This window comes from Morone saxatilis, unplaced genomic scaffold (genome assembly GCF_004916995.1).
Source record: "Morone saxatilis isolate NCDOM2014 unplaced genomic scaffold, NCSU_SB_2.0 Contig24, whole genome shotgun sequence".
Lineage (NCBI taxonomy): Eukaryota > Metazoa > Chordata > Actinopteri > Moronidae > Morone > Morone saxatilis.
In genome coordinates, this window is record NW_023339807.1 from 17,187,189 (window position 1) to 17,199,383 (window position 12,195).

General features: G+C 47.0%; 1 protein-coding gene across 2 annotated transcripts; it reads left to right on the plus strand.

The window, feature by feature from the left end:
- Positions 1–503: 503 nt before the first annotated feature.
- On the plus strand, positions 504–9,596 carry atn1 (atrophin 1; the record flags this gene model as incomplete). 2 transcript variants are annotated; one of them, XM_035672565.1, is given in 9 exon segments in its annotated part: positions 504–637; positions 1,165–1,266; positions 1,652–1,771; positions 1,967–4,806; positions 4,962–5,178; positions 5,321–6,860; positions 7,871–8,038; positions 8,198–8,378; positions 8,822–9,596. In XM_035672565.1, coding segments are annotated over 9 exon segments (5,229 nt in total). In that variant the 3' UTR covers positions 8,856–9,596.
- Between the last annotated feature and the right edge of the window lie 2,599 nt (positions 9,597–12,195).

The following is a 12,195-nucleotide window of genomic DNA, read 5'->3' on the forward strand; positions in this document are numbered from 1 at the left end:
GGGGGGGGGGGGGGTTCACAAGATGTTTGCTGGAGTCTTCTTCCATCCAAAATGCAGTCTACCAATCAGCACCTTCTCTTCCCCCGCTCTTATTATCTGTTGTTTCTATGCTATAGCTCCCAATTATTTACTATACCCAAACCAGTGAGTGTGAGTGGGTTCACCTATTGTGCCTGTGGGTTTTTTTTTTTTCTTTCCCTGCTGTGGTGAAGACACAAGGCAGAGAGGAAACTGTTTTGAGTGCGGTGGAAAGCAGTTGTGCCAATACAGTGTGAAGCATGCTGGGAATTTAAATATTGTAACAGTGCTTTTGCAGTTTTAAACTCGGCTGTTTTCATAATGTCACAAAGTCGTGAACGCCACGCTTGGTGCAGATAGCATAGGGCTCCTCGCAGCAGCCTTACATGAACTAATGTTTGTTAGTGAACCATTTGCTTTCTCTGTAGGATTTCCATGCAGATAAAGACTGAATAATGCTGTCTTTTGTTTATGCTTCTTTACAGGTTTTTGGTAGGTCTCATGGTGTAACACACAGCCCAGTCAGTAACAGGAACCAGTTCAGTCCCTGCAATGGCTTGTGTTGTAAAATGGACGTTTTAAAGAAGATATAATGAAAACACGGACACACAAAGAATCGGTATGAACGAGTCCTACATTACATTTGTCACAGTAACGTCAGGGATTTTATACCTGCCTCATTCTTGTACTGTATGTAATGCACTCGGGAGCATTGCTACATCATAATTAGTTCAATATGTGATAGTATTTCAAAATAACGGGGATGACTAAAATGTATATTATTTATTTGGTTGTGAGATTGCACATTTATATTGTTATCTTTGCTCTGCTTACAATTTCTCTCCCTCTTCTTCTGTGTCCTTCTGCCTTCTCTCTATTATGCCCTGCTCTTTCTTTTACCTCCCTCCTCTTTTTATTGTTGTTCCTCACTTGTTGCCCTTGATACGTTCCACCTTGAATTGAACGAACTTGACGTTCTTTGGCTTATATTTTGGCTCTATTTTCACTGCAAACACACATTATTACATCTTATTTCTCTTCGTATATCTCCTCATTCCTGTAATTCTATCTTGTTTTAACAATTAATGCTTCTCCCCCTCCCTTCCATATTTTTTCTCCTCTTTTGCTGGACTTTGGGTCTTGCAGATGCCCATGCGCAGTGGGCGACGGCGGGGGGCAAGTGAGGAGAGAAGGGGTAGACGCCCACACCCCAGCCCCAGTCGCCCTGAACGCAACGATAGACAGACGGTTAGAGCCTACCTCTTTTGTCTCTTTTTCTTTCCTGTTGTTTTGGCCAGAAGTGTATGTGTTCGTATGAAGGTAGAGTGAAGAGTCATGAAGAATAAAGAACTGTCTTTGTTTATTAAATTTTGTGTTTATGTATGTGTGTGTGTGTGTGCTCTGTGTATGAGTCATCAGTATGATTGCCACAGACATACCCTTGCAGTGTCAGTATTGTTCGATAGTGTGTTTTACAGCTTAGCACTTCGAAATCTTTGATGTTTTGCGTATGACATTGATGTTTTGCGTGCATGTGCGTGCATGCAAGTGTGGCTTTGTTCTAAAAACAGTCGTAGGCTTGTTAGGGATTCAGAGACATCACTACAGAATTAAAAGTCTTGTGTTGTTTTAGCAAAGAGGTGCTGGTGAGGAATTGGCTGGAAATCGCTTCAGTCGCAGATCACAAGGGCATGATTCATCAGAGAGTGAGGGGGAGGAACTTGTGTCTCCTCCAAAGAGGCAGAAAGTTCAGGTTTGTGTTACATTTCATCAACCTGTTATATAAAGACTAATTATAAAGCTTTGATTCAGCTAAATCACCCAAATGGCACTGTCTAAGCTATTAAGAGTTACATTCTTTGTTTCTACAAATATACACACAGCCAATGTTACCACATACACAAAATTTGCATTTTTACCTCATCCACAAATGATCTTTTCTTGTCAGGATTCGGCTTCTACCCCAAACCCTCCAACATCAACACACTCGACTGACAGCTCGGCTCCTTCCACAGTTCCACCTCCGACCTCAGTTGCCAGCCAATCCCGTGAGAGTGACAACGAAGATGGCCAATCCCAGGGCAGTAGGAGTTCAGTTGTAGGGAGCCTGGCCAATAGCAGCAGTAGTCTGAGCAGTGGGCGGGATATAGACCAGGACAATCGTTCCTCATCCCCAAGTCTCTCCGCTTCCCCTTTGGGTAGCCTGGACTCTGATTCCGATGGCCCCGACTCACCAAAGCAAGGAGAGAGGGAACGGGAGAAAGGCAAGGAGGGAGGAGCGGGCAAGGTTTCAGGAGAGGATAGGAGAGCGCTACGAGAGGGAAGAGGGGATGAGTCCTGTGGAGATGGAGAAAAGCGGGATGTGGACGCACGAATTGAAGACTGTCCGTCTCTTAAACCCCCCTCCACTCCATGCTCTTCCTCTGGTCTGACTCCCTCTCTCCGTGGAGCAGGGGACTCATCCAATGACAGCAATAGCGGGAGGAAGTCCTATTTCTCCCTGGACTCCAAATTGATGTGTAAAGTTGAGTATGGTGGACCGACGGGAGTTGACGGTGCACTTAGTGGCAACAGAATGAATTCCAAAGCCAGCACGCAGTGTGTGACCAAGACAACTATCTCGGGAGGAGATTTTTCCCATAACAGCCCCAACCTTCCCCACTCTTTGCCCCCTCCTCTTCCTCCTCCACCTGCGCTAAAGCCCTTGGAGCTTGGGGGACAAAACCTGCCTGCTGAGGTTAAGACAGAAAGGGACAAAATAGAAAAGGCAGACAAACTCCTGGACAAGGCTCAGTCCACTCCTCCTTCTCTGTTGCCACAGACCGGCCCACAGCCACAGTCCCAGTCTCAGACCCAACCCTCTGCCCACCCTCACCACTACAGCTCCACCAGCTGGCAGGGTGGTACAGCAACTGGTTGCCAGGGGAGCTGGGGCTACACCCGTTACCCTGGAAACCACCACCCACACCAACCACAGCACCAGCCCCCAGTGCAGCAGCAGCAACTTCCCTCTGTTTACAACCCTCCGTCCTCTCGCCACTCCTCCTCCCACCCCTCTTACCTCCCCCATCCTCATCCCCACCCCCACAGGGAGTACCTTCCCAGGTACGCTGGGGGGGGAGGGGACAGAGAGAGGGGGGCCGCAGGAGAGAGGGAGAGGGGAGTGAGGGGGGAATGTGGGGGGAGGGAGATCAACAGGGAGTTCTCTGCTCCCATTGGCAACAGCAGCAACAATAGTAGCGGGGGTAATGGTAATAGTACTTGTGGTGGGATGGCTGGGTCCAACAGCATCCAAAGCAGGGAGTTTGGGGGTCTTTCAGTGGGTCAGAACCGGGAGTTCCAAAGTTCTGGAAGAGATGGACCTAACTTGGGTCCTGAAAGACGAGACTTTGGTCCAGCTTTCAGAGACAGAGAGCGAGAAAGGGACAGGGAACGGGATGCAGGGAGGGAGTTTCCTCTGCCAAACCAAAACCAGAGTAGAGACTTTGGCCCCAATGGAACTGGAGGGGGGCATCCCAGAGACAAAGATGGAGGCAGATGGGGTGAGTTTGGGGGCCAGACAAGAGAGGTTGTAGGCAACAGTAACCCAAACAACAACTCCATCCCCCAGGGAAACACCCCAAGTTCAACCAGCGGGCTACCTGTCACCCCCATGCTGAACCGGGACCCACCTGCATCGCCCCAAAACAACCCCAGTCACCCTTCCCATTCCTCCCTGCCCCCACACCCACACCCCCCAAATTCATCCAGCCGAGACTTCCCTCCTCCCATGGACCAGGCACAAACCCCCTCCTCTGGATCAGACCACTTTCACAGAGAATATCCATCCACTGGAGGAAAAGACTTTCCTGCTGGGGCGCCTTCTTCCACTGGCACAAATCGAGAGTACCTCAGCCCCCCTGGGGTGACTCCAAACCTGGGACGAGAGTATTCAGGGCCTGGAGGAACCCATCACCCCCACCCACCTCACCCCCACTACCAGTCTGGGCCCAGAGACAGAGAGAGAGACTCAAACCTGCGAGAGTCCACTCTGTACCAAAATCGCGGAGGCCCAAATCAACCTCCTGCACTCTCTCCTTCCTCCTCCTCCAGCCATCATGGACACCCTCCAAATGCTCCTTACCCACCTCCACCCCCTCAGCCTCCTCTACCCCAACCTCAAACTTCCCACACTCAGCCGCCTCCATCAGGTATGGCTCCCAATGTACGGCCCCCTCACTACCAGTCCTCCGCCCAGACTCCTCCAACACCCTTATCTCCATTACCGAGCCCATCCACAAATCAGATTGGAGGCTTTTCATCTTTTCCCCCTGGCTCCTCCTCTGGGCCCAACATGCCACTTCCTGGACCGGGCGCGTCATCCAGCTGTTCACCCGGATGTCGCCCCTCCCCTTTCCATGGCACTTTGAACAGCCACCCTCCGTTCAGTGGAACGTACCACTCCAACGGGAACAGCAGCAGTAACATGGCCAACAGCAATAGCAACAGTAGCGCGCCTAATAGCAGCAATACCAACTCACAATCACTCTCACCTCAAAACGTTTCGAAAGGACCTCCACCTCTTAGTAACTCAGCCAACAACAGCAACAGCATTTCGACCCCTGCTTCTAGTTCTTCACTCCCGGGTGGAGACGGACATTCGGATTCAGGCCCACCTCCCACACCCGTTATCAAAGAGGAGCCAATAGAAGACAGGGAAGAGAGTGAAAGCCCACCACCCGTGTTGAGAAGCCCCTCTCCTGAACCCAAACCTGTAGACATTCCCATCCACGCCAGTCAGTCAGCACGGTAAGGCCAAATGACATCATCCTCCTATTTGAGATTCAGTCCCTCTTTATGTGATCAGTAATTAATAGTAATGGTAACTGTTATGGTACTGGTGATTCTGACTGACTGATGGTTGTAGTCATGATGTATTAAACTGCTGTGTCACTCATGTCTAGGTTTCACAAGGTCCTCGACCGTGGCAGCGGGAACTCCTGTGCCCGCAGTGACGTTCTCTTTGTGCCATTGGACGGCTCCAAACTGTGGAAGAAGAGGAATGAGGTGATTGAAAGGGCACGCAGGGAGGTCGAGCAGCGGGCCAGAGACCTAAGAGAAAAAGAGAGGGAACGAGAGAGGGAGCGTGAGCGTGAGAGGGAACTGGATCGACATCTACAGGTGTGCACATTTGAGCGTGATAATTATGTAGCGTGTCAGATTTAATGGATTTGATGTAGATTAAATTGATCACTTTAATGTGAGGGGAGTAAAAGAGATCAGGGCCGACGTGATTTACTGTCTTTTACTGTTTTCTTTGCAGCAACAGAAGGATGTCAACGCCGCTGGAGGGGGTCGCCAGGGCTCCTCTCTGTTCTTCCCCTCCTCTTCTTCGATCATCCTCGACCCTTCATCTTCTTCCTCGTCTTCCTCGGGGAACTCTGTCTCCTGCCCTCCCCCTCACCCCCAGCATCACCCCTCACACCCTCATGCTCATCTTCCTCCAGCACACCATCTCCACCCCACCCTCGCTCACTCCATCCCCCACTCCCTCCTCCTGCCATCTATGGGTGGGGCCACCACAGTGGTTGGCCCTCAGGGAGCCCTGGGAATAGGTTTAGGAGGTCCATATTTGGGCCCTGACACCCCGGCGCTAAGAACCCTGAGCGAGTATGCTCGCCCTCATGCTATGTCTCCACTGGGGGCAGCAAGTCGTGCCCAGGCACACCACCAACAAGTTCACCACGGCCACCCCCATGTCCACCCTTCATTCTTCCTTCCCCAGTTCCAAAATCATGCTTTAGGCCACCCACATCACCTGCCTACTGATGCAGCTACAGCTGCAGCCATCTTGGGTTTTTTGTATGGTGGCAGCCTTGAAGGCGGTCCAGGTGTTGGCGGCCATGCTGGGGTGGCAGGAGGCCCAATACCTGGAGGGATCGGGGGTGCGGGGTTAGGAGGAGTTGGCTTTCCGCATGCAGTGGCTGCACATAGAGATCGAATAAAGCCAGGATTTGAATTTAAGAGTGATGAGCGGGTTTACCCACCAGGTTCCATACCTGATCCTGCAGCTCTTGCCCTTGCTCACTCTCATTCTCATCATGCCCATGCCCATGCCCATGCCCATGCCCATGCCAATGCTCAAGCGCATGCACATTCCCTGCTTCTGGGAGGAGGTGCAGTGGGAGCTAATGAGGTGTCACTCTATGGCACTCCTCCTCCCCCAGCTCCTGCTGGCCCCCCACACCTCCAGAACCCATCTCTGGCACAAGTAACTCGACCTCCGAACCCTCCTGCCCCTCAGTCCCTGTCCAATCCACCCCCTTCATCTCTCCTCCCACCCTCTCTCCCCTCTCACCCATCATCTGCACCACCGGCTGCCCCCCCAGCTCCAGCAGGGCCTGCTGCTCCTTCACCAGCTCCTCCTCCACCTGCTCCGCCGACCTCCAATGCCGCCTCACTCCATCACCCAGTCCCCCATTCTTCTTTTCCCAGCTCCCTGTCCTCTCATCTGCCACCAGCCCCTGCCCCAGCCGCTCCCCCTGAAACCTACCCCACTCCCACTCGCTCTCCTGCCTCTTATGAGCGAGATAGGAGTGGAGAAAGAGAGCGGGAGAGGGAGAGAGACAGAGCAAGTTTGCCGGCCTTTGGGGACAGAGAGCGAGAAAGAGAAAGGGAGAGAGAAAGGGGAGGAAGTGGTGGAGGCGGAGGAGGAGGAGGAGGAGGAGGGGGAAGTGGAGGAGGAACCGGTGGAGGAGGTGGAGGAGAGAATCTGGGGCGTCTTCAGATGTTAAACGTGACACCTCATCACCACCAGCATTCACACATCCACTCACATCTTCACCTGCACCAGCAAGACACAGGTACCCACTGCTACTAACAATGTTGTCATTATAAGTATCTGCCTCATACTGTGTGATACAATATTAAAGGATCAGGCTAGCGATAATCTATAGGCCGTAGACCTCCTTTGTTGTCCAAAAACAGTGAAAAACAAGTCGAAGAGACACACCGTTGCACTGGACGACGACATGTTCCTTCTTTATGATGAACATCGGCACTGTAGTTTATTTTTTCAGCCAAACACACAAAATGTGCCTTAATCCGCTGCTGAAAATAATCCCAAACAAATGCACTATACTTGCATTACATTTGCTAAAAACTACAATGCCTGTCTGTTAGGAGATTACTGAGTCTTTAATATGCTATATATTTGTGACCCATTTTTAAAGATTTATATCTTCAGTAGGAATAAATGTGCTCGACCGACAGGGAAGTAGGAATGTATTTAGAGACGTCAAAACGCATGATAGTTTTGGTCTTTTCATGGGAGTTGTGGACAGTAAGAAAAACTAGGAACAATACCAGCTGTATCATTTAATTCAAATACAAATCATTTTTGTATTTGTATTTCAGCATTGAAAAAATTCTGGTGATATTTAAATTGTTCTTTTATCGCAGTAGATGTTTGTTAACTCAGATCTCAGTTTGATGTATGAAAAACAAGAGAAGCCTTTTGTCTCTTTGAAAGAACTCTTTAAATGTACATATTCATATACAAAATTCACATATACAGTAGGCACAATGGGAGGTGTTTATACACTTTAACATTTTACCAAAATGGAGAAAAAAAAAACAATTGCACACACTGCATTTAACATCCACTTTAACAAAAGCGATTATTTTATCCAAATTAATCCAGACTTCTGAGACTTTATTCAGCTGTCTTGGTTGTTTATGTGTTACCACGAATCCGACATCAATTAAATGCCCTTTCATGCAGTGTGCAGCATCTTGAATTTGAATTTTAGGCAGAATTCATTGACCCTTATTGAATATATCCTGTATTTCCTATTACATCACTGGCATCCAGCGACGGGCGGGGTTCACCCCCTGATGGACCCGTTGGCGTCGGGGTCTCCTTTGGCACGCCTCCCTTACCCAGGAGCCACACTAGGCACCCCCATCCTGGCTCACCCCCTCACTGACAGCGAGGTGCTCCGCCAACAGCTGTTCGGTGAGGAGAAGGCTCCTCGTCCATGTACTTGTTCAGTTTTTTTCTCTAAAAACTCAACAGTGTTGAAAGTTTACGAAGAGACTTTTTGAATATGACGATGATGATTGACCTCGGTCCCCTTTCTTTCTCCGTTTTCCTTTCGTATCCCCACCTGCTCTTCTTTCTTCTCTGTTTCGTTTACAGGTGCTCCTTTCCGTGACCTGCCCCAGCCGTCCTCCCTCACTGGTCCCATGTCAGCAGCCCATCAGCTCCAGGCCATGCAGCAGGCCCAGAGCGCAGAGCTGCAGATCCAGAGACTGGCCCTGGAACAACAGTGGATCCATCACCATCACCACCACTCCCTCACCCAGGACGAGTATTACAGGTACAGACGCTGGGTGTGTTCGTGGGTTGTAATTGAAACTTTTAATGCTGCATAGACAAAATATTTTATGTAACATTGCAACTAACGATTGTTTTTATTGTTGATTCATCCGTTTTAAAAAATATTTCATATAATTAAATAGTGTCTGTTTATAAAATTATGAAAAATGTAAACCCTGGACATGTCCATTAGTGGGTACAACTGCTGACCTACCAAAGAAAAAAGTAGTTAGAAAGCAAAAACTTGTTTTCTCTAGCCATAATTATGAAGAAAAACATAATCTCTATATATTTGAATCCTGAAAAATGCAATATATGTTACATGTATCCTAAAACCTGCAATCACTATTCTTATCACCTGCAATCGTGTGAGATGAAACTGAACCCCAACCTTAGCTGTGACCTCTTTGCACCCTAACATGCTTTCTCCTTTGACCTTTTTAGTCACCTGAAGAAAGAAAGTGATAAGACCCTGTGAGGGAGGGGCACGACAAAGAGCAGCATGGAGAAAGCCGAGGGAGAATGTGTGCAAAATTAAAGGAATAACGCTAAACAAAAGCACTGAAAACAATGAAGGAAACAAAGACTCAAAACAAAAGCTGGACTAAAGGACAAGGGAATTCACTGAAGAAAACAGGAAGATTTTGAAGGATTAACAAAAGAGGGAGGAAGGCGTAAAAGTGTTGCACACAGTCCCTGCTAAACTGCACCACGTTGAAGGTCCAGGACTCCAGCGCTTCCCTGCATAATGTTCTCAAACTCCAGTCCTGTTTTGTATCGTGCTCTGTACAGTATATTAGATGGGGGCGGCAATAGTGAAGTACAGTATGTGTAAAATACTTGATGCCAGAAGGAATGTGTACATGAGTCTCTTTTATGTCATTGCATGTAGCTAGGCGCTTATTCTGAACTGGTGGAACTTTTGGTTCTATTTTTAGTAATTCCCCCCTCTTTTGTATCTGAGGGGCGTTCTATATGCATGAGACCAGCAATTTAGTGTTACGTTATGTTTATGATCAATAGTATTGTTATTATGATTAATGTTGTCTGTTTGTTGATAATGATATAATTATATATACAGTACATATTATTTGTATTATTTTTTTACATTTTCATGGTATGGCAGTTGGTTTTTATTTTTAATTTTTATTTTCAATTTACCTTGTGAAACAAGATGCAAATGAAGGCAAAAAAATCTGGAAATAAATTATAATCTTTTTTTGCTAGTCTCTTGCGTATTCATGCGTACACTTTTTTTTTTTTACCACTCTCTCACATACATTCAGACTATTTGCCCTTTCTTTGTTTTATACAAGTCACTCATGCACAAAGCATATCAAATTCCTCACTCTCCTCCCCCTCCCCCCTTCTTCTCTCTTTTGGACTCCCCCCCCCCTCTTTCTCTCCATCGGTCCGTCCCTCCTCCTCCTCTCTTGGTGAGTGTAGCTAATAGGAGACACATGGGATGAGTGTGAGACATGGGAGTTGAGTCGCTCCAGTGAACACCAGCCACCCTGTAGAGCGAGCATTCCTTACTGCACTGTAAAAATGAAAAGAGAAAAAAATATATAAAGAGAGAAATGAAAAGGAGAAAGGAAGGAGGAGCTGTGAGAGTGTGATTTACGGACACTGCTGAAGGCTCAGGGCTGTGTGTGTTCTCACCGTGTCCGGCTGGAGGAATCTCCTTCAAACAGATACGGATCAGTGAATACGGCCTTCACGTTGTAAGACAGAATCACTGCTGGTTTGCAGATTTGGGGACGTGTAGCTTTGGCAAAAACAAACTTCACAATAATGCAGCTTTTTCTTTTTTATTATAATGATGGACTCTCTAAAATTGGCTTCTTTACAGGGTTCTCCAGATGCCTAAAGTCTGCCTCCCTTTTCTTTTTCGAATGCAATGAAAACTCCTCGTACTGATGTGACGTTGATTGATAGCATTATCTGTACGAACCATCTCAGACAGGATAGTGATATTGAATGTCAGGCATGCTTCAGTATGTGGAATATATACTGTATAGGGCATGTCTGTGAGATGGTATGTAGGTTGTGTGTCATTAAAAGTCACCTTGAATAAGTGTGTCAACATAATGTAAAGTATCTTCCTGCAGGACAAAATCTGATTTTCCCCTCTGGTGACATCACATCTGGGGGATATTCTTAGCACTTCATCAGTCCTTCCTCAGGACGCTGTGAAAAGGTGTGTATGAAAAGATGAAAGACATTGTCTGAACACTGCATTTAATACTGGGCCTTGTATTATTACCACAGCCACAATGTGGATATAAAATAAAGGTTATTATTAGCAGCTGTTGTTCAAATCTGGGACAAATATTTGAAAATAATTCTCATTCTTTCATATTGACCTACTTTTAGTATCAGATAACGCACGCTGTCAGGTAAAATCTTAAATCACAGGACTTCTAAGTACATCCCCCTTGGTAATGAAATTATCTGTAATTAATTATATTGTAATTGGAGACAGACCACAGTATGGCAGCAGCTAGATTGACATACTAATGATTTACCATCACTTATGGTCCCACATGTGATACTAATTTGTGTCGATTAAATAAACAAGGCATACATATCAACACACTTCTTTTATTATATGAAGATTAAAGTCGCAGTCTCATCTAATCAGGGCCAGTTTGTATCTACATTATAAATGTTTTAATTAAGAGGTGCTGCCTCAAATGTTCCCCAAATAAGATGTACTCCTTCACTCGATTGCCCAAATAAACATGCCCAAACATCTAGCATGTTGACACATTACGTAAGTCTAATTATCATCCATGTGGCCTTCACAGCCGATGATGGGGTTAGGGTGAATGTGACGCTCCGACAAGTCGAGATGTTCCAAAGTAACTGAAAGTAAAATAACCCTGACATTTGCAATACACTGTTGGAAGACGCGTGACTACAAAACAAGTGCATATGAAGCTGGCTCTACGAACGATGGGATCTAGTTATCCCCTGTGCCTTTATCCAAAGAAAGCATTCATACAGACGCACTAACTTCCAAATGTTATCACAGACTGTATCAAGCTCCACTGTCATAGATCTTACAGCATGTTTGGGTTTGATGCTTGTACGGCGTATCTTGCACAAACTGACTAATTTGGTTTAGTCCCTGTCCCACAGCTCCCTCCAGCAAAAAATATCTTCCTCTCTACACTTCCTTTTCTTTCAAGCTCTGTTTTGCCTCAGAGAGACGGTTTTAACACATTTTTCTGCATCTGCCAGCTAACATATTTGCTTCACAGCCGTCTTTCTCCTCCTGCTGGAGCTTTCATGCTTCATAAAGTTTCCCCAATGATCACCACTAACCCTTCATTGCACCTGTCTACTGTCCCTCTGCCTGAGACCTGACTGTGGCTGCAACTCTTGTGGTCCATTTTTAGTAGTCGACAGACTCCTACAAGGACCGAAGACTGTACTTTACTGTTGCAATTCAACATGGGGGCTCTTCTGTTTTTTTTAAATTGAATTAGATACAGAATGTTTTCGCAACATGGAGATACTCACTCAGGTCAATGAAACTTCTGCTTCAGCAAACCCTCCAACACCTCATTCATCTGCAGGAGTGCCACCATGACCAGCAGCTTCAACAGCCAAACTGAAGTGCGTGCTGAGAACAGAGTCGGTTGCCTATTTCACCTCCTCTCACCCGTACAATCAGTCTCTTCTGACCTCTTGCTCACGCCATTTCAGCCTGGAGGACACGATCCCACAGGATCATCTCAAGGCATTGCTGAGCATTTTAAAGTGGTTGTAGACAACACGTGGGTGACCAGAGCTCTCTGCCTCCTTCCACC